This window comes from Lepidothrix coronata, unplaced genomic scaffold, assembly GCF_001604755.1.
Source record: "Lepidothrix coronata isolate B3197 unplaced genomic scaffold, Lepidothrix_coronata-1.0 Scaffold98, whole genome shotgun sequence".
Lineage (NCBI taxonomy): Eukaryota > Metazoa > Chordata > Aves > Passeriformes > Pipridae > Lepidothrix > Lepidothrix coronata.
The window spans coordinates 1,075,529-1,097,370 of NW_016690278.1; the positions used below are offsets into that span (position 1 = coordinate 1,075,529).

The 21,842-nt window shown below is 43.4% G+C and overlaps 2 protein-coding genes across 2 annotated transcripts; both read left to right on the forward strand.

The window, feature by feature from the left end:
- The first annotated feature begins 1,751 nt into the window (after window positions 1–1,751).
- Window positions 1,752–14,635, forward strand: TMEM175 (transmembrane protein 175). Its single transcript, XM_017822542.1, has 10 exons — window positions 1,752–1,921; window positions 2,297–2,335; window positions 4,273–4,370; window positions 5,488–5,539; window positions 6,408–6,443; window positions 7,797–7,880; window positions 8,518–8,682; window positions 9,882–9,960; window positions 11,700–11,841; window positions 12,410–14,635. The coding sequence occupies exons 1-10, from the start codon at window positions 1,793–1,795 to the stop codon at window positions 13,071–13,073; spliced, it is 1,488 nt and encodes a 495-aa protein (XP_017678031.1). The 5' UTR covers window positions 1,752–1,792; the 3' UTR covers window positions 13,074–14,635.
- Window positions 14,636–15,922: 1,287 nt separating this feature from the next.
- ATP5I (ATP synthase, H+ transporting, mitochondrial Fo complex subunit E) lies at window positions 15,923–18,300 on the forward strand. The gene is made up of 4 exons (XM_017822552.1): window positions 15,923–16,021; window positions 16,221–16,275; window positions 16,538–16,636; window positions 18,171–18,300. The coding sequence occupies exons 1-4, from the start codon at window positions 15,986–15,988 to the stop codon at window positions 18,194–18,196; spliced, it is 216 nt and encodes a 71-aa protein (XP_017678041.1). The 5' UTR covers window positions 15,923–15,985; the 3' UTR covers window positions 18,197–18,300.
- The last annotated feature ends 3,542 nt before the right edge of the window (window positions 18,301–21,842 follow it).

Below are 21,842 nucleotides of genomic sequence, written 5' to 3' on the forward strand. Positions count from 1 at the left end.
ATTATAACCAACTAGGCACTATAAGTCTGGTTATGTTCACTGAGATCCCAGGTGCACAAATAGTGTGGAAATTTCCTGTGTTCCAGTTTCTGACTGTTGCCTCTGGTGCTATTGCTCAGCACCACTGAGAAGAGCCTGTATCCATCCTCTTGGTATGTCCCCCCCCCTTTAGACACTTACATACATTGATGAGGCCCCTCTCAGCCATGTCTTCTTGAGGCTGAACAGGTCCAGCTCCCTCAGCCTTTCCTCGTAAGAGAGATGCTCCAGTCCCCTCATCACCTTCACAGCCCTCCGCTGGACCCACTCCAGGAGCTCCATGTCCCTCTTGTCCTGAGCAGCCCAGAACTGGACACAGCACTCCAGATGTGCCTCACCAGGGCTGAGTGGAGCTGCAGGATCACGTCCCTAGACCTGCTGGCAATGCTCTTCCCTTTCTAAAAATGAAACTTGTTTGAGGAATATCAATTGGTTCTCCAAGAGAGAATCAATGGTCCTTTGCCTCTTCCGTTGATGCTTCCTTGGCCGAGCATGGAAAACACCATCAGTGTCACTGGATTCAGGATGCTGCAATGGAAAACAGAGAGATCAACTGGAAGGCCTTTTAAAGGTGGGGTATCGCTTCTTCAATACGGATCTGAATCACGGGTCATCTACCGCCACCACCTGCGTCTCCTAGAACGCTTCCATCAACGCTGCCTCCGTACAATCCTAAACATCCACTGGTCAGATGATGTGACCAATACATCTGTTCTAGAGCAAGCAGCAGTCACAAGTATTGAGGCCGTGTTGCTGAGAACACAGCTGTGCTGGGCAGGGTACGTCTCCAGGATGAAGGACCAACCACCCCCTCCCTAAGATCCTGCTCTATGGTGAACTTGCCACTGGCTGCTGCAAGAGAGGAGCCCCGAAGGGGAGATACAAGGACTCCCTGAAACAACATCTCAGCCTTGGCCATGTTGATCACCNGCCTTTTAAAGGTGGGGTATCGCTTCTTCAATACGGATCTGAATCACGGGTCATCTACCGCCACCACCTGCGTCTCCTAGAACGCTTCCATCAACACCGCCTCTGTACAATCCTAAACATCCACTGGTCAGATGATGTGACCAATACATCTGTTCTAGAGCAAGCAGCAGTCACAAGTATTGAGGCCGTGTTGCTGAGAACACAGCTGTGCTGGGCAGGGTACGTCTCCAGGATGAAGGACCAACCACCCCCTCCCTAAGATCCTGCTCTATGGTGAACTTGCCACTGGCTGCTGCAAGAGAGGAGCCCCGAAGGGGAGATACAAGGACTCCCTGAAACAACATCTCAGCCTTGGCCATGTTGATCACCGTAACTGGTCTGCTCTGGCCTCAAATCGGGAGGCCTGGATAATCTATAACACAGCTGTCTCCTTTGAGAACGCACACAGGATCACTCTCGAGGAGAAAAGGCAAGGCAGAAAGAACCGTGTCTTGCAGAATATACCATCTAAGGAGTCTTTCTGCTGTGCCTTTTGCAATTGGATATGTCTATCTCGTATTGGCCTCATTAGCCACCAGCGTGCCTGTAACAAATGTGGATAGAGCCTTCCCAAATCTTCGTTCGCGAAGCCTAGCCATCATCGCTTCCTCAGGCGCCGAACGCCCAGCATCACCGCCGTTCTCTCACGCGTGTTCGCTAACCACCAGGAGCAGCGCTGCCCCGGCCCGGGACCCGAGGAGGAGCCGGCGGCTCCCGCCCCTCCGCGGGGCCGTGAGGGGAAGCGCCGCCCCCGCCGCCGCCGCGGGCGGGGCGCAGCGGGGCCATGTCGGCTCCGCGGGCCGAGGAGCGCGGCCGGGGGCTGGAGCCGGAGCCGGGCAGCTGTAGCACCCAGACATCGCACCGGCTGCTGGCCTACAGCGATGCGCTGCTCTCCATCATCGCCACCGTGATGGTGAGCGCTCGGCGGCGGGAGAGGGAGGGAGGGAGGGAGGGAAGCAGGCAGGGAAGGAGGGAAGGAGGGAGGGCGAGTGCTGGAGCGGCCGCGGCTGCTCCCGGGTTTCCGGGTCGCGCCCGTGCCTGTCCGGCCCGCCCGGCGCTCCCGCGGGGCCCGGCCCCGCCCGCGGCGCTGTCGCGACATTGGGGGGCGGTCCCCGAGCCCCGCAGTGTCGGCGGTGCCGGCCGTGGCCCAAGAGCGGATGTGCCTCCCAGGCTGCTCGTGGCCGCGCCATCCGGCAATACTGGCGGCCGCCTGAAGTTTGTTGCGTTTTAGCGAGGCTCTTAACAAGAAAAAGAATGTCATGTACTAATAAGCATTTTGTTATTTCAGATTTTGCCGGTGGCTCACACAAAAATACATCCTGATCAGGTATCACGTGTGTTTTGTTGTTTCTCGTGATCTCTCAAGTAGATGTAGCATCCTTATATAGCAGTCCTGCTTCATTTTGAGTTCCAGGCTTTAAAGAGCTGAAAACTGTTAAGTAACATTAAGCCCAGTAGAAATTTTGCATAGGGGATGACCTGGTGAACTCTGGGTGAAAAATTAAATACCAAAGACTCATGTTATCTGCATACATTGAGACATAAAGCCTGAATAAGCTGTATATTGTAGGCCAGAGATTTTATAGTTACTTTTCTATGAACTAGAAATTGCCCATCGGACCAAAACATCTTTCAGAAAGCATCTGCTCTTCTTGGTAATAAATCATCACTTAGAGAAGCTACTTATGTAGTGCAGTCTGAATGTTGGTGGGTAACATCAGGCTGGTGTCCAGTCACTAGTGGGGTTCTGCAGGGCTCCATTCTTGGCCCACTTCTCTTCAACATCTTCATCAATGACTTGGACGCTGTATGAAGATTAACAAGGGAAAGTGATGGATTCTGCACCTGGGATGGGGCAACCCTGGATGTTTGTACAGACTGGGGAATGAGATGCTGGAAAGCAGCACCACGGAAAGGGACCTGGGTGTCCTGGTCGATGTCAAGTTGAATCTGAGTCAGCAGTGCCCTGGCAGCCAGGAGGGCCAACCCTGTCCTGGGGACATCAGGCAAAGCATCACCAGCCGGGTGAGGGAGGGGATTGTCCTGCTCTGCTCTGCACTGGGGCGGCCTCACCTTGAATACTGTGTGCAGTTTTGGGCACTGCAATATAAGAAAGATATGAAGCTGTTAGAGAGTTTCCAAAGGAAGGCAACAAAGATGATGAAAGGTCTGGAGGGGAAGCCGTGTGGGAGCAGCTGAGGGCACTTGGTCTGTTCAGCCTTGAGAAGAGGAGACTGAGGGGAGAGCTCATTGGGTCTTCAAAATCCTCACAAAGGGAAGTGGAGGGCCAGGTACAGATCTCTTCCCTCTCGTGACCAATGACAGGACTTGAGGAAATGGCCTGAAGTTGTGTCAGGGGAGGTTTAGGTTAGATATCAAGAAAAGGTTCTTCACCCAGAGGGTGGTTGAGCACTGGAACAGGCTCCCTATGGAAGTGGTCACAGGACCAAGCCTAAGAGAGTTCAAGAAGCATTTGGACAACCTCTCAGGCACATGGTGGAATTCTTGAGGTGTCCTGTGCAGGCCAGGAGTTGGACTGGATAACACTGATGGGTTCCTTCCGACTCAGCATCTTCTGTGCTTCTATAAAATCAGATCAATAATACATGTAATCTGAATAAGCAAAGGTGAGAAAAGAAGATTACAGAAAATAAATTAATTCTGGAAAAAGCAGGAAAGTTAGGAAACAAAACAATTTGAGAAAATTTACAGTTTTTTTTCTTTTATCACAATGTATTTTTCTACTCTTAAAAACAGACCTTTTGTCTCACTTAGTTCAGGAGGCTCAAGTATGATCTGTAACACAGCAAATATGCTGCATGGGTCTGTTTAAGCCACTGTAGTGGTACGTGCAAAATTTGCAGAGGTTAAGCCCTCTCCTTCCACCTTGCTAACAACCATCACATGAAAACCTGTGTGCTGCTTCTGCTCTAGAAGTCAGTGCTGTGAAAATAAAAGAGGGACGTTGTGACCAGTCCTGCTCTGAAATGCATTATCACAGTAACAGTGGTGAGAGGGTGTGTAAGTGAATCACAAGGTGAACAGAGTATTGGGAAGCCCTTTTACAGATCGAAGAGATGTGTTGATACATCATATGCCAAGTTTCAGCCTACTTAATAAGTTTCTGATAAACCAGTTCCTCTGCAAGGTACTGAAAAGATTGTTGGAAGAGAACTGCATTTTTGGGAGGCATGTCATTTCTCATTTGCAGATATTGGTAATAATTCAAAAATGTAACATTTAACTTTTGTTTCTCTGTTGCAGAAATTAGGTGAAAGTGTTCAGCAACTTCTTCTAGCAAAAATTGCGGTCTACTTGATGACCTTCTTAATAGTCACAGTGGCATGGGCAGCTCATGTCAGGTAGGAAGAATATGTCTAACTCCAAAGTTGAAGAAAAACTGATTTTTGAAAGTGCAGGAGATAACCAGGTGTCTGATACATTTCTGTCTTGCTGACATACTTCTGAATTGTCTGTTGTTAAATAATATTGAAAAATCATTGTAAAGAAATGCTACCCTTAGCATTGAATAACTACTCCTGCACCACTGACATAGTGAGACAGAGAAGAACAAGCATGTTTTCGCTTTGCATTTTACTTCATGTTTTAGATGCAATTAAACTTCTAATTACGCTGAAAAGGCGTTACTTTGTAACTTGCATGTTCCACAAGAGAGGAACTGATACAGTACAGCTGCCCAAAAACTTGTCTCTCTGTCCTCAGCAGTGCTTCTCACAAAATCAATTGTAATGTTTCATTTTATCTGTTGTAATGTTCTGCATTTTATAGAACTGTGGGCACCCTTACCTGCCCTGTCTTGGTAGTTAAAAAGGAATTGACATGCAGGCATCATACTGGAACCATGGCAGTTTTCGTTGGAATTTTTAAATTTACAAATGTTACTGTGCAAGTGGATTGACTGCTTTGCAGTCAAGGTGTGCCACCTGTGATTCAATATTTGAAGCTGATACCTCACATCGGTGCTGTTATCACATTGCTTTTCTTTGCTTGCATAAGTAAATGCTGAGGCATAGTCTTTGAATAGTTTAGGGTTTTGTGGAAGGTGACGGATTCTGTTGATTCTAAGTGACAGTTTCATGGATGAGTTCATTTCTTTAACAAGGTGTGGGGAAGTTTGCAAGCAAAGCTTTATTTTGTGTGATAATAACTATGCTGTATCTCAAGATAAATAATTTTAAGCCTTAACATTCTGATAATACTCTGTCATTCAAATGGAAACTGGGTTCTTAATAACTGCTCCATGACTGACCTTGACTGTATCTCACTCTTCAGAGTTTTCTAACAAATTACTTCCATGTTTGAGGTAAATGAGTTTTGGTCACACCTGAAATACTTGTATTAATTCTGGAGCAAAGAAAGTCAGGTTCCCCTATAGTATAAATGCACAGTTTGTATATAGTGTTGTAAAATATATTTTGAGAGTTGGCTTGTTCATGATATCTTGCCTTGCCTTGACAGATTGTTTCAGGTCATAGAGCTTATAGATGATGTCCTGGCTCTTCTGAATCTGGTAAGTCTTGTCAGACACGCTGGATGTTTAACTGGCAAGCACTGGATCACTTTTTCTTAAGTGTGTCTGTGAATATCCGAAAGTTTTTAATTTAAGTAGCATCACTCTGCCAAATTTCCAAGTCAGGAAGATACAAAGGTCTGTAACTCCTCCTTGCCAAGGTGACTCATTGATAAGTAACTTGCTTTTAACTTCCAAATGTTTTACTATAAGCCAAAAGAAGCTCTGCACCAGGTTGGTCTGAAGTTCATCTGAGGAACTGAGTATTTTTCTGTGTTTAAAACTCTGTTCTCTGACACACAGTTAATTTAACTTTGTTAATAAAAGCACTGGTTAAGCTCCATGAGATAACACTACAGGAAATTCTTTTAGAGGACTAGCTTAAGGCCTGTAATTCTTACCTAATGTAGCTTTCAAAGCAGAGCATTTCTTTGTGCTTGAGGTGTTGTTTTTAGTTTGGGGTGTTTTTTTTTTAGTTTTGCTTTTTTGTATATGAAATATTTGCGATCAGAGATTAATGTTCTTGACAAATCAGAAACACCTATTTAGAAGGTATGGTACATTTACCATTGCTACTTTAGAAAGAAGTCTGTTAAAAAACGTAGCAAAACTTTTACCTGTGGTATAGGTAACAAAACTGTAGCGTTTTCTAAAATCTGCCTGTACGGTTTGGATAGCAAACATGAAAGGTGTGTACAAAACTGTCCATTTGTTGTAGTCAAAGCTCAGCAACTTCAGAAACGGGGCTGTTTTTCATGATGCAGCACAAGCATTTGATCTGTTTGTATTTTCTGGACACATCTTCAATGAGGGCATTGCTTGCTTTGTATTTTTACCTAGTGTTTCACTATGTGTTTTTCTGTTTTAGGCCTGTATGATGATCATAACCTTTTTGCCATATACAGTAAGTACTTTTCTAAAATGTGATATATGTTTAAATTACAGTGGTTTTTTTTCTCTATTCGTTTGGAAAAATTTTACCAAAGTATTTAGAAACCCAGGAAAGTGTTACTATAATATTAACCCTGAATACATTGTAATAATAAGACTTGCTTCTTTAAAATTCATGAGGGTATGTTATAACCTTCAATTATTGCATGTTTTAGACTTGGCAGAAAATGGGTATTCTAGAAGAAAGCCACAGTATCATAGAATCATAGAATAGTGTAGGTTGGAAAGGACCATTAAAGGTCACTTAATCCAAGCCCCTGCAATGGTCAGGGGCATCTTCAGCTAAATAAGGTTGCTCAGAGCCCCTTCCAACCTGACCTTGTGTGTTTCCAGGGACTGGGCAACCTGTGCCAGTGTTTCACCACCCTCGTGGTCAAAAATTTCCCATGATTTCTTTTAAAAGAGCAACTGTATTGAAAAAGGTCAAAGTTGTCTGATGAGAATTTTGCCTTTGGTAAGATAAATAAAACTGTATTTCAGACTCCTCTTTAGGTGATAGAACATTTTCCTTTTGTAATCTAGACAGAGTTTATGGTATTGCTTTTGACTTACTCAGCAAGGTCGATTCTGGCAGCTGATGTTCATTTTTCAGATCTGCACAATTTTTGGTCAGATGACCTAAAAAGAATATTTGCAAGTGAACACTATATAACAGAATAAAATAGTTGTTTAAAATGCATCTAGTCTGTTATACGTGTAAGGCAGGCACCTGTTTCTCTGTGGACATATCTGTGTTAAATATTAGTCTGCAAAAAATAAGGCTGTGGTCAATAAAGCAATCTTTATCTGCAAGAGCACATAATTTTTACTTTGCCTTGAAGCTGAAATAATTTTTGGAAAGTTGCCAATGTTACTTTAATACCACGCCCTGCTTTCCCTTCCCCACCAATGAAACTGCAGAAATTGATACAACAGAGAGCCACAGAGAGAGGGCACTTTTTTGAATCTTTTAATTTGTCTGATACCAAAAAGTTTCACAGCTATGAACGTCATGCCCACCAAAACCAGTTAAACTTTATGCTCAGCTACAGGCCAGTCTGTGGTTATTATGGAGACATAGTGTCAGAGTGGTTAAGGTTGAGCAGTATCAACATCAGAGCAAAGCCATCTCTCCAGATGCCTTTGGTTGGGATGCCTGCATGTATTTGTGGCTAGAAATTGCATTTAGTGGAATTATAGTGAAATTCAAATTATTGTTTAGGTTTCTGAGTTTCGGTATTGAATGAAGAGTGCTTTCATTTCTCTGCTGTTATTCTTACATTGTTTCTTAATTACATATTTGATCCAGTTGGTTTTTTTTTTTCAGTTTTCCTTAATGGCCTCCTTTCCAGAGGTACCTTTTGGCATCTTCCTGTTCAGTGTCTGTGCTGTTGTCATTGGCCTTATACAGGTATTGGATCTATCCATTTATATTTTTGCTCTTAAATAGACTTTCTTGGGTAGAACTAAAATGAAGTTTCTTACCTAGGAGTATAAATTGCTAAATGTGTTGTTTGTATAGCATTCTTTTTCAAGGTTGTGCCTGTTGTGATAACACAGTATCTGTATGTAAGATGAAAGTTTGCATTTCCACTGTCTTGTGAAGCTGTTTTACCCAACTACATCAGCTGATCTCCACAGAGTTCCTTTCCTACTCTTTCTAAAAATGCCTGGGGGAAATTGCAATTTACTTTTCCTGCTGAGGTTCTTTCTGAGCCGTGCAGTGGTGGATGAGGGAACACAGGCTTTCAGCCTCAGTCCAGTGGCACTGTTTTTCTCCTGGTGCAGTGCTTTGTCACTTCTGTTCCTTATTACAGAGGTCTTCATTCCTCTTCATGTAAGAAGATGACCCATGGTCGTGACAGGCTCTGCAGAGGAGACTAAAATCTTGATGTACAGTGCACTGTGAAATCTCAGAGTTTCTAAGACCAACCTTCCGTATGGGAGTGAAAAATAAGTCTGATGGTGTTTTGGAATTTGTCGATTTATAACTTCATGTTTTATATTTGAAATGCTGCATGAGTTCAGCACTTCTCTTCTCCTTGCAGGCTGTGATAGTAGCATATGGATTCTATCACCCACACTTACTGAATCAACAGATACAGGAGTCTGAAAATCAGAATTTCTATAAACGTCATATCTTAAAGATTATCCTAAGAGGACCAGTTTTATGCTTTCTAGCAGCCATCTTTTCTTTTTTCTTTATTCCTTTGGTAAGTTCTCCTAGTTAGCCAAAAACCTTGATGCAGCAGTTTATATTAGTTGTCTTTAGGACTGTGTATGAAAATAATGATGTCCATGTTAAATATGCAGACTTTCTCAGTTGCCTTTTTTGTGGTATTGTTGCTGCTATTTTGCACTGAATATGTTCAATTCAGACCTATCAATCTGTAACTTGATCCATGAGTTCATATAGTTTAAATAGATCATTCTGCTACAAAATTAACCTTACTTACTACACCTGATTTTTTCTTTTAAGCAGTTCTTCTAGACTTTAGCTTAGTATCTTACTTATCAGAAGTAGGTGAGGTAATGTGGAAGGTTACATGAAATAAACACCACATTGCACAAACTGAAGACCAAATAATTTTGGCTAAGGCCTGCTTTTTCACAGCCTTTTTTTCACTTCCATCTTTATTTAATGGCAGTGAATTGCTCCTACTTAGTAATAGCTGTTATTATTTTTTCAGAACCCCTACTTGGAATTAAAATCTAGTTTTTGAATGTATCCTGAGCTTCTTTTCCTCTTGTTCTTTAGGAAAAGATGGATTTAACTGAATTTTGAGAAAGATTCCACAGAATTGGCAGTGTTTAAATAATACTCACATTTGGGAGGAATCAGGTTGCAACTGATGAAAGGGGCAGTTATGAGTCCAAAGGTGAAAAGGCATAATTTTATCTGAAAATGTTTTCCTCTTCTCCTTCACCCTGTTCACTAATGGGTCGTTTGGCTTTTTTAATATTTGCAACAGTGAAATTAGTCTCCAAGTTGCTTAGTTGCTTAGACCTGTGCAAAGCCTTTGAACCACGTAGGACCCACCAGTGGGTTTTAGTGACATAAATCGTAGAGTCATAGAATATCTCAACTTAGAAGGGACCCATAAGAATCACGTGGGATAGTTCTTCAACTTCCAAAGCAATCATTCCTACCTTTTTTGTCAGCAGAATTATTTCCCTTCTTTTAGTTTGCTTCGTTGCTGGTACTAAATTAGCTATCAAAAAGCAGTATTTGGTTCTACATGCAATATTCAGGATGTGCACGTTCATTTCAGCTGAGCTTTTTTCAGGTTGTAAAAGTCAGTATTTGGTTTTCTCAATGTGATTATATGTAAGATTGAGAGCAATGGTTTCATATTAAACTTAATTTATATTTTTGTAACTATATATAAACTGTTCATTTTCTTTTCCATAGTCTTATGTACTTCTTGGACTCGTAATCATTTTTCCACATCTCACTCGATTCATTAAATGGTGTAAAACCAAAATTGTTGGTGAGTAATTAACAAAATTCAAAGGAGTATGTTCAGATTAGGTTGTCAACATGTTATCCAAACAGCCTGTAATGAAGTTACTTTAGTTCTGCTTCCATTTTCAGTCTTAGAATGTAGTCATTTTGGGGCTTATTGATGTGCTTCCAAAGAATTTCTCCCCTGCTCCCTGGTTTTCCTTATTTGTGAAGAGATTTGTGTAAGACACAACACATATAAAGATCCTCTCTGAGTGAAAAACCTCTCTGATTTGTCCTGAGTATGCACATGCATGCAGAGACAAGTACATGAATGATGGCTGCAGGCCGTCTATCCCTTTCTCCTCCTGAAAAAGGAGCATGGGGACGGAAGAATATACGAAGCAAGCACTGTGCTGTTATCACTTTCTTCCCTGCAATGCTGAATAATCACACATATTCAAACTGGCAAGAGCTGCACTTGTAAATCAAACTTTTTCAGGGTAATTAACTGTTCAGGGTGTTAGATCTCATTAAGTGCTATGGTCTAGAGGGGTGCCTTCCCACATGGCTTGAGTCAGCCTAAATCCATGCTTCCTTCCCTCATACTCCTTGCTTATGTTCTTTCTGCCCTCCTTGTGTCAAGACTAACAATTGCACAGCCATGCCAATAGCCTGAGCTCCTCTTAAACCCTGCTGAGAAGGAGGTTGCCAGTGCCAACATAAAGGAGAATGTGGTGTCATGCAACCTCTCAGCTGAGAGGTGCACTGAGAGAGCAGTATAAACTGGCCACAGAAACACTGAGCAGATCATGTCTTTGGAATTGACACTCACATGGTAGGGCAGAACAGTAACACCTTTGTGCTTCTACTGCTGTTCTTCAGCCTAGTACAAGTCCATCTGTTTACAGTGCAAATGGCAGCGTTCTTCTGACTCCCCCATGTGGCACCAATAATAGGGAGGCAGAAATGCTGTGAAAGGATGAAGCCAGACTGTCAGAGCCCGGAATAAACACATACAAATATTGTCTGTGCTTACTGCAATGGGGACACTAGTTTGCAGTCAGGTCATGTCTGTACGTCTCACCCTGTCAGATGGCTGACATAAATTACTGCTTTACTGAATTTCTTGTGATTACACTTGCTTTGTATTCAGTTCCTCTTCCTGCTTCCTCTGGAAGCTTAAGCTTTTTCTTTGTCCAACCTGTAGTCCTGCAGCAGTGCATTTTGGCTAGCTAGGCAGTTCAGAGTCCAGTCTTTAGAGATGGGTATAAAGACCCATCCAGTCTTTAGATGGGTTTGACTTTTCCTATAAAAGCTCCACCTTTTGACCACAGACTTGATTTATTTTAAATTTGATATCCCAGTTTAGCCACCATACTCCAGAGAGGGTTTTTTTCTACCATAAGTTCTTCACACTGTCATAGAGGACCTACAGCTGTTAGGGCTTCCTGAGGCACAGCATCTGATTTGGTTTGTACAATTACAACTTTGAGTCACTATTCACTTGGAGGAAATTGTTTGCCATACAATTTAAAGAACAGGGCTTTTTTTTGTCCCTCAAGTGCTTGTCTTGAAAGAAACATGAACTTAAGAGAGAGGCACAGATGCCAAAAAAAAAAAAAGTGGAGTGACTGACCTGTGTGGATGACTGGCACCCTTCTTCCTACAGAAAAATTTTGGCAGGTGGGGAGAAAGAGAAAGGGAGGTCACAGTAGGTTGTTGAACTACCTTATTTTATACTTCATTCTTATTTCATTATTAAGCATCTGAATTTTTTTCCAGGTCAGAGGGATGAAGAGGAGGAACACCATAGCCTAGAAACCTTCACTTTTTACCTCAGTGAGCCTCTGAGTAAAGAACGGGTAGAAGCATTCAGTGATGGAGTCTATGCTATTGTAGCAACCCTGCTCATTTTGGATATATGGTAAGGCTTCTTTCATATATTTCGTGTATTTCATTTGTACTGCTTCTTTCACTTCATATTGTTAAATTAACTTTGTTAAATATATTAACTTTATATGTAATATTTGAGGAAATAAAGTCCATCAGACGTTGTCTGTGACTTCTAAAGCCTGCAGTGGTTACTTTAGGTATGATTTTCTGAAAAGATACAAAATGCAAACGAAAAATACTTCTAACGTCCATGTTCTAGCAGTAGTGATCACCAGTTTATGTAATACATGTTGGGATGTTGAGTCTTGAAGAAAAAAGCTTTCTTTTTTGTTCATTTATGTTTTCAGATGAAAGGCTTTTATCAACAAAAGCTGTTTAGTCACTGTGGCAACTTTATTAGCACAAAGAAATGCCAGCTTGCATTCAGATTTCCTTTTAGATCTAATTTCTTTGCAGAGCTGTTATTTGAAACACTTAAGTTAAAAATTATAATGGATGCCTGTTGTTCCCTACTTGCTCAGAGTAAAGCAACGCAGTTCAGTGTTGCTATAGGTGTGGTTTTATAACAGTAATATGTAAAGTAAATTTTCTCTCCACAGCGAAGACAATGTCCCTGATCCCAGAGAAGTTGAGGAGAAGTTCCATGGCAGTCTTCTTGAAGCTTTAAGTGAATATGGGCCAAACTACCTTGCTTACTTTGGCTCATTTGTTACAATCGGTCTCCTGTGGTTTGTCCATCACTCACTTTTCCTTTACGTAACAAAAGCTACCCGATTAATGGGACTGCTTAACATACTTTCATTGGCTTTCATTGGTGGGCTTCCACTAGCTTACCAGCTGACCAGTGAATTTGCAGAGAAGTCCCATAATGAAATAGAAGCCATTCAGGTCAGCTGTGTTATCACCTTCTTTGCCAGCATATTTCAGTTTGCAATATGGACTACAGCCCTCCTCAATGAAAGGGAAACTTTGCATCCATTTGCTAGATATGGTGGCAAGGAGCATGCCTTTATGTTTGCCAAGCTGGCTCTCTATCCTTGTGTAAGCCTTGGGACCTTCTTTCTAACGTGCTTGTTAAGTGAATTTTCCACAGCAATTTTCCATCTTATGCAGATTGTAATCCCATTTGCTTTTCTTGCCTTGCGCATTTTTGTTAGAATTTCTTTAACTGTTGTAAAGACCATGATGTCTCTCTCTAGACGGAAGGTTGTACTGTTAGAAGAAGAAGAGGCATGTTTGTCTCCTACTGAAACACTGTCCTAAATTTCCACACAGTGCATGTGAAGTTACGAGATTAACTTTAGTTCTTCTAACTCACATTATCTTCATGTGTGGATTATATTGACCTAAACCAAAGCCTGCGTTGACCATAACTAGGACATATTTAAGTTTTAGCTGGGTCTCATGCCTGAGACCCTTTTTCCAAAATCTGCTATTGAAAATGTTGGGCAAATAGGGGATACAAAGAAAAGCATGTTCTGTTTCCTTTAGAGTTACTCTACAGGAAAAAATGCTGCTTGACATGTAACTGCAGTGATGCTCGATTAAGAAGTGCACAAACAGGTGCCCAGCAAAATGGTAACCAAACACCAGAACAGAAGCTGGTTGTGCTACTGTAAGATAAGAAGTGAGGTATGAACGACAATGGAGACCTCTGGATTTCTGGAAGGTGCATCATGGTGGAACATTTGTGCATACAGGTTGCTGGTCTTCTCTTCCCCCCCTTCCCCAGATGTGTCTGTTCTGCATAGTCATAAACTGGGGATAGCATTTGGAAACCTACCTGCTGCGTTTGAGTGGCTCTGTGTGTGAGTTTAGATGGGGGTTGCAATTGTGATAGCAGTCTTCCAGGCTACCTGAACACAAGTTCTTTGGGCATGTTTGTTCTTTTTAAAAAAGGATATATGTAACAAATGAGGATTCATGTGGCTTTGCCACAATCCAAGGTTTCAACTAACTTTGATAACCTCCCAGGGAAAAGGGCTGTGGGACTAGAGGTAAATTTGTTTTATGTCCTGCAGCAGCAGCTCATCTGAAAAGTTTGCATTTCTCAGGCTTTTTGTGTCTGTTTTCCTGTCTGTTGAATGGAACATCCTTCTGTTATTCTGAAGGCATGATGTCATATTCAAAGAGAGTATCAGACTGCCACATATGAGAGTACCCCCTCAGGTAAGGGAGTTGAGTTTTTTCCTGAGTAGTGGCTTATTAAGTCGTCTGAGTCTCAGGAAGACAGCAGAAGAAACTAACCCTGTAGAAGTTCCAGTCTAGGGTTTGGTGGATTTTTTTTTTTACCCTTTTATGTGGTTTGATAAGCTTTACGCTTATCAAGTCATCTAGCCTCTGGCTGCCCTGGAAGCCTTTACATTTCTTTTTGGCAGAGCCATTAGTTTGTATCTTGAACTGTCTTAGTGCCTGACAACTTTAATGCCATATTTAAAGGCATTTGGGGAATTTTGTTGTTCATCTTAAAAAAAGAAATACTGTGGCAAAGTATGCCTGAAGAAATTAGAGGTGAAAACAAATTCAGTTATCTTGTTTTAGTTGAGATCAGTCTTGAAAGCACTTGTGCTTTTGGTTTGAAGCACCTTGATACCTATATGTAATTGTAAATATTACATCCTTCGTGTGAAGAGAGTATGTTCAGCTACTCAAGGGGATTTATACCTAGTTGAGGTTAAACAACTTCCATAGTGTTGTGTGTAGCAGGATTTTTCTGATACTTAATAAAAGCACTTTTGTTTCTGTATGGTTTTGTTTCTAATGTGCAGCAGTCACATAATAGGTAGTGAATATGTGTATTTGTAATAAATTTCAATCAGTGAAAAAACAAAGCTTGTAGCTCTTTATTTCTGCTCTGCAGGTGAAACTTAGATCCAATGTTTACAGTTATGTTAGATGGTGGTGTGGGTTTTCCTTCAAAACCATCAAAAACTTCAGTTTTGTGATTTTGTATAAAACACACAAATGCTTTTAATGTGATGTGAAGAAATGTTGATTCTATTTCTGTTGGTACTTGAAGAAAATGAGACTGCAAATTGAATCTGACCGAGAAGTTTCACTGCAGTGTTTACAAGGCTGAAGTGAAGTGAATTGTAATGTATAAATACTACAAGGAACTGTATTGGCTAATGCATTCCTTCTTTTTATCCCACTTCCAAATAAGTAATTTGTTCTGCAAAAAGAAAAATTTTATTTTTTCTTATAGTCAAGACACTATTATTCAAACTAAATTTGGTAGTATCTAAAAACATAAACCTGAGGGCAAACTTGATGTGAGACTTCATATAAACAGCTGATTTAGGATCATTGTGATAGTTTTGGTATGTTCTCGAGAAACAAACTGCACTAATTTGAACTGTGTCATTCTCAAGTAGAACATTCCCAAATCTAACTGTAACTAGCTGTTCTTTACAGATTTACTAAACATCACAGGCTTTTGTCTCTAGGAGAATTAAAGCGAAACACAACGATTATTACAATCCCAGAACCATAGAACGGATGACACTGGAAGGGACCTCTTGAGACCATCTAGTCCAACCCTCCAGTTTAAAGTAGGGGCAGCTAGACCTGGTTGCCAAGGTCTGTGTCCAGTCATACTGCGCATCTGCACAGAGACACACCAACCACTCAACAGCTTATAGGGTCCAGACATCTGGACTGTAACCCCTAAACCACTAAACCCCATCACCCAGTGCCAGATCCAGACTCCTCTTTGAACACCGGGGATGGTGACTCCACTGCCTCCCTGGGCAGCCCATCCCAGTGCCTCATCACCCTAACAGTGAAATTTTTTTTTTCTACTATCTGTTTTCAAACGGGTCAACCCGCTTGAATGTCCAGTTGCCCTCGGGACTAAAAAAAAGTTTGTTGTTGTTTTTTTTTTTTCTTCCACTTAAAAAGGAATTTCTTACATCTCAGTCTGTTGCCCATTTATCAGCCACTGAAAAACATCGATGAGATTCCCCCCGATCGTCTCTCGCAGGCTGCGTAGTCCCAGCTCGCTCAGCCTTTCCTTGTAGGAGAGATGCTCCACTCCCTGCGCCTTGAGAATTCTTTGACTGCCCCAATTGCAAACCCTGGAGCGAACAGCAACCCCAATTCCCGGCTGCCCGCTCACGGCTTCTCTCCTCCCCTTCCGCCCGCCGCCGTCAATTCCGGCCGCCGCCGCCGCCAGGATGGTGCCGCCGGTGCAGGTCTCGCCGCTCATCAAGGTGAGGGCGGCGGGCGGTGTGTCCGGCGGGTCCCGGCGGGTCCTGGCGGGTCCTGGCGGGTCCCGGGTGTGCCGGGGCCGCGGGACGGACCGGCCGGGCCGGGCCGGGGGGGCTCGGCGGGCCGGGGCGGGGGGCGACGGCGGGGCCGGCGGTGCGTGTGGGCTGAGCGAAGGGCGCGTCCTTGTCTCTCGTCCCGCAGTTCACCCGCTACTCGGCGCTGCTCGTGGGGATGATCTACGGCAAGAAGCGATACGGTGAGTGCGGCGTCCCGGGGGCCGCTCCCCGCGCCGGGCCCCGCAAGGGCACCTTGAGGCGGCCCGGCCGCCATTTCCCCCCGCCCCTGCCGCGGCCCTGCCGGGGCGGCCCTGCCGGGGTGAGGCCACATATCCCTACGGGTTTGTGCCTTTGGGCCGGCAAAAAGCTGGCTTATCCTCCTTTCTGAGCGAGCCTGCGGGCGCGCAGCTTTCCGCCGTGAGTTCGGGAAGGCGTGTTTTAAAGCGAGTGTGTTGATGGCAGACTACCTGAAGCCGATTGCTGAAGAAGAGAGAAGAATAGAGGCGGAGGAGAAAAAGAAACGTGAGGAGCTGGAGCGGATTGCAAAAGAGATCGCAGAAGGTAGTTCCTCCGTTTAGTTTGTGTATCCCACGCTTGGCTGCTGGACTGCTGTTTTACAGCAGTGCTTTTAGGAGAAGTTGAGGCTTACAGCTAATCCGTGGAGCCAGTGCTTAGGGTGATGTGAGGAGTAAATAAATAGTGCTGCTGTTCAGTGATGCTTGCATTTGGAAGAGGTCATCAGGGGAAGCGTTAAAAATGCTTTTGAAACGAGTCAGGACTTGTTAAATGGCTATCTGAATTTCCAGTGAGAAAACAAAATGCTAAAAACTGCTGCTTGTCCTGTGAGGAATGACTGGATCTGTTTAATGACTGTAGTGGGATGCCCCTTATTCAGCTGTATGCAACAAATTTACAGTCCCTCTTCTCCATGCAGTGCAGGGACCTCATAAGTATGAATGATCATCTAAACTAGAAGCTGTAGGCAGCTGCATGTAATTGCAATTCCAGAATTTTAAGCGGTATCACAGGTGTAGTGTTAGAGGTCAGCTTCATTTGTTGTATCTCTCATGTGAAGAGATACATGCTGGAGGGGATCTGTTCATATTAGTACTGCTGCTATTTTCTCATTCCCTTCCACCCTGTAATATTCCTGCTGCGGTGTTGTTGCCCTGGTCCTTAGGATTATTTCTTGGGTCCCCTGTGTGTTTCTAACAGAGGATTCCTTCCCTGCTGCCTTACAGAGGAGTGTGCTCTCTAGCTTGGTTTCAGCAAGGGTTTTTTTTGGGTGGACTTAGACTTAAGAAGAGTCAGAAAACTGACTAATAGCTGAGGCTGTTCTTGGTGCAGCTACACGCTCTGTAACTTGTTCCATGGAAACTAGGGACATTTCCATTGTCCTAAACAAAACTAGCACTGAACAAAACACTGTAAAGTTAAATGAACTACACATACAGAAAATCAAATATGCAGTTGGGTGATCTGTATCACCTACTAGAGATGAAGCCATTTTGCATGGCTGTTTTGCCATCTTAAATACATAGTCTCCATTGGTCATGGACTAAATAAATAAGCATTTTAGATGTTCTCTAGCTAGGTGAAACTTTTGTAGTTTTGGAGGTAGAGGCTATGCTGTGGTGTTGCCAGCCTACTTAAAAATGAAGTTCTCTGATTATTTCTTTAGAATGTTTAATCTCTTTAAAAATGGCATAAAGATGACAGGTCTTTGTTCCCAGCAATGGTTTTGGTGTGTTTTTTTCAGAAAAGCAATTGTTAAACTTTCATTGAATGCAATGTAGTTGCTGGAGATTTTTCCTTACAGTTGGATGACTGGACATATCTGTAATGATAGCTTTTTCTGGGCTTATTTGACTCATCAATTCAGAAAATGGTCTTTTACCAGTGAGTATTTAAAAGTGCCTTTACTCCAAAGTATGAATTGCACTGCTGTTGAACAGACAGAAGTGGGAATCATAAAAACTGACTAGAAAGAAACTACATGAAAGTAGCCTTAGATTCTGCTGATGTTTTGTGTATTTTAGTACTGCATGGGAGTGGCTAGTAGTCCTAACCATGTTTATTTTTTCTTCCCTTCTAGCAAGTGAAGATTCCATATTGAAATGAACAAAAGATGTGATTTGAATTTCGCACGTGGCTAGGCTGTGAACTGTCCAATGGTTTCTGAACTCTGCATGATATTCTGTCAATAAAGTACTTACTACACTTCAGTTGGTATTTTTGAGTGAATTGCCCAGAACAGCAGCAGAAATACTTACAGAATGTGACAGGAAGCATCTGTCCCAACCAGGCCATTGTTGCAGCTGAACCCCCCCCCTATTACCCCAGCAATAGCCAGTCACTACACCCATTACTCATAGCTAATGTTTTTGATCAGAAAGTACATACAATTTAATACACATGGGCAGGTGGAAGGAGAGGGGAGTGGTGAGGCACTGACTGCCTGAAACTGTTACTTGAATGGCTTGACTGGGGAGTTTTATAGAAATCATAGAATGTTAAGGGGTTGGGATGGATCTTAAAGATGATCTAGTCCCAACTCCTCCTGCCATGGGCAGGGACATCTCCCACTGGACCAGGTTGCTCAAGGCCTTGTCCAGCCTGGCCTTGAACACTGATAGGGTTGGGGAATCCACAGCCTCCTTGGGTTCCAGTATCTCACCAGCCTCAAAGATGTAGAAACATTAGTTAAGGAATTGTTGACCTGAAAGGACAGTGGTCCCAATCTTCTGGCTAATGATTAGATGGTACCATTTTGGGAAAAAGACAAAAATTACTTTTGTCACCTGCCCTCTGTAGTATCAATTAGAAAGTCAGTGTTCTCTTCAGACACTCAGCCTGCATTAGGCAGTGAGAGTGATAGCCACAGCAAGGGGCAGAAGGGCAGAGCAGGCTGTCCAGAGCTCAGGGCTGTACATCCTGTGGCTGAACATGACCTATGTGTCAGAACAGAAGACAGTGGGAGCAACTGATGAAGCATCTCATCAACATGTCTGAGGAGCAAAGACTTTCCCACCACCAGCCGCTCCTTTCTGGAGCACTGTGTTTTGCCATCAATGCTTTTCTGTAGATGAGCCAGCCTGGGAATCAAGGCATCAGGGACTGTCCCAGGATACCACAGATGCTGCCCTGCACTTAACTCTTGGATAATCTAAGACTGTAGCTGACTGTTGTCTCACTGGTCCTGTCACCACATCCTGCCCCTTCTCTCAGCTCCAGTGCTATAGACGTGCTGCTTCCTATGGATCTGCAAGGACTATTTCTGCCTCCTGTCACAGGTCCTTTCTCTTGAAGGGGAAGTAACCCATGGCTGTCCAGCAGGGATGCAACTTCTGTGCTGGAGACAGGCAAGAACTCTGCAGCCCTCAAGAGTAAGCTGCAGGGAAAAAAATTTCCCTACAGATTGTACCCTGTCAGAAACTGATACGGTGGGAAAAAAAGGAGAATGAAATGTCTTGCCTTACTGTTTCCTTTATTGCCCTCTAATTGCTGCGTGTGGCTTCCCACAGCAACATGAGAGGCAGTCAGCTACTGAGCAGCAAGGGCATGGGACCACTGACCTACAAAAATTGTCCAACAAAATGGCCATGGACAGCAGAGCTCTGTGCTCTGCCTGGGGTGCTGAAGGTCCACAGGCAGGTAGAAGAGCAGGAGGAAGGGGACAGAGGAGCTTGTTGTGGAGACAGCAGGGAGCTTGTGCTGTCTGCACCAATGCAGCTTCCTGCTGCGAGATCTCCACTGTTCTGTGATTCTAGGGCTGCCCTTTTTGGAAAGGAGCATCAGAGACCCTACTGCTCCCATGGAAATGGTCCACCCTTCGGAAACAGCCTCCTCCACTGGCACCGCACCCTGCGTGTCCATGGACACCCCTCTGCAAGTGTGCATGATCCCCTTTGGAAATACACAGCAGCATGCCCACCCCAATGCTGTGTGGGACAAGTTGTGCGCTCATGTGGCTGTGGGCACATGAGGCACTGCCACCCACAGCACTGCTGGGTATGCTGGGCAGGCAGCCCTTGCTGCTTGTGTGAGAAGCCCTGCTGGGGTAGCCTACAGTGCTCTGGGCACTTCACACTGGGCACAGAGGGCAGGGATATTAGTCTCCAGGTTTCATTACCCAGAAAACATCTGAGAACATAAGGAGCTTTTCTCAGCATTTAAGTGTACAGTGTCTTGTCATCCTCAAAATCTCACTGCTTCCCACTCTCTGACACGATAACCTTCTGGCATTTTCCCACCAAAAGAAAAAGAATTTGTTTGACTTCATCTGCTGTATGATAAAAGCTTCCTACATGGTTCTCTGCTCTTGTGAGACCCCACTTGAAGTACTGTGTCTAGATCTGATCCCCTCAACATAAGAAGGATATGGAACTGTTGGAGCAAGTCCAAAGGAAGACCACGAAGTTGGTAAGAGGACTGGAGCATCTCCCCTACGAAGACAGGCTGAGAAAGTTGGGGCTGTTCAGCCTGGAAAAGAGAAGGTTGTGTGGAGACTCATGGCAACCTTCTGGTATCTGAAGGGGCCTACAGGGAAGCCAGAGAGACTCTTCATCGGGAACTGTGTGATAGGACAAGGGGTAAGGGGTACAAACTGAAAGACAGGAAATTTAGGTTACATATCAGGAAGAAATTCTTTCCTGTGAGGGTGGTGAGACACTGGAACAGGTTGCCCATGGAGGCTGTGGATGCCCCCCAACCCTGGGGGTGTTCAAGGCCAGGCTGGATAAGGCCTTGAGCAACCTGGTGTAGTGGGAGGTGTCCCTGCTCATGGCAGAGAGGGTTGGGATTAGATAATTTTGAAAGTCCATTCCAACACCTAACATTCTACAATTCTATGATTCTTAATGAAACTGAGACAAACAGCATGAAGTCATTACTAATGGCATATTTAGCTCTCATGCAAGTGGACTTTCTGTATTTTCCTGAAAGACAAATTGCCTCTCATGGAATTGCTGTGTAGTGATAGAGGATTACATCTTGCTTACTACAGTGAGACACAGATAAATGATGACCATGTACCACCATAGCTCTAGTTTTCCTTTTACTTGCAGTATTTTTGTAATGCAAAACAAGATACTGAAGGGTAAAGCCCTGAAAGATAGCAAGAGCAATAGAAGAAGAAGAAAATCCCCAGCAAAATAGATATCCAAACAGTTTTAAAAAAGAGAGAGAGAGAGAGAACGAGAAAGGAGCAGAGAAGGTGTGTCTACTACTACAACAGTGTAATTAAATGCTCTAATATGTTTACATGAATAAACATGAAAACTAACTTTTATCTAAAATAAAAGGGTACAGGTCATCAGTCACAAGTCTGTAGGGGAATCTAGAAAACAGACACCTCAGAACAGGAGGAGGAAAAGAAGGAGGGGTTGGTTCTGATCAAGTGTATTAAATAACTGGCACTATGAGGCAAAACAGAACAAGTTTAGGAGATGCCACAATTCAGGTTGCTTGGTTAACCGTAAGTGGAACTGTAATGGGTAATGATAACCCTGTCTTCTTAAAATCATGTGTGAAAGAACAACACCTCAATTAGCATACTGTGGAACCTGCTCCTGAAGAAAGCAGCTACTGGGTGTTATGGCTTCATGCTTTGTGATAGCAACGCATCCCAGTTCTTGAAGTGAGTGCAGAACTTTTATCTGTCCAAGTGTTTCTTGGATTTACATGGAATCAAAGTATTTTAGAGCAGTTCAGAGGTTTACTATGATCAGTTTTCATGCTTTATCCTTAGCCTCAGATTTCTTTCTGA

What these genes read in the sequence shown, in the direction of transcription:
- TMEM175 (XM_017822542.1), top strand. Translation starts at nt 1,793, where the DNA reads ATGTCGGCTCCGCGGGCCGAGGAGCGCGGCCGGGGGCTGGAGCCGGAG. An exon ending in TTGTCATTGGCCTTATACAG is followed by an intron (nt 7,881 to 8,517) that starts GTATTGGATCTA and finishes TTCTCCTTGCAG; the next exon opens with GCTGTGATAGTAGCATATGG. An exon ending in CTGCTCATTTTGGATATATG is followed by an intron (nt 11,842 to 12,409) that starts GTAAGGCTTCTT and finishes TTCTCTCCACAG; the next exon opens with CGAAGACAATGTCCCTGATC.
- ATP5I (XM_017822552.1), top strand. Translation starts at nt 15,986, where the DNA reads ATGGTGCCGCCGGTGCAGGTCTCGCCGCTCATCAAG. An exon ending in AGGTCTCGCCGCTCATCAAG is followed by an intron (nt 16,022 to 16,220) that starts GTGAGGGCGGCG and finishes CTCGTCCCGCAG; the next exon opens with TTCACCCGCTACTCGGCGCT. An exon ending in TGCAAAAGAGATCGCAGAAG is followed by an intron (nt 16,637 to 18,170) that starts GTAGTTCCTCCG and finishes CTTCCCTTCTAG; the next exon opens with CAAGTGAAGATTCCATATTG.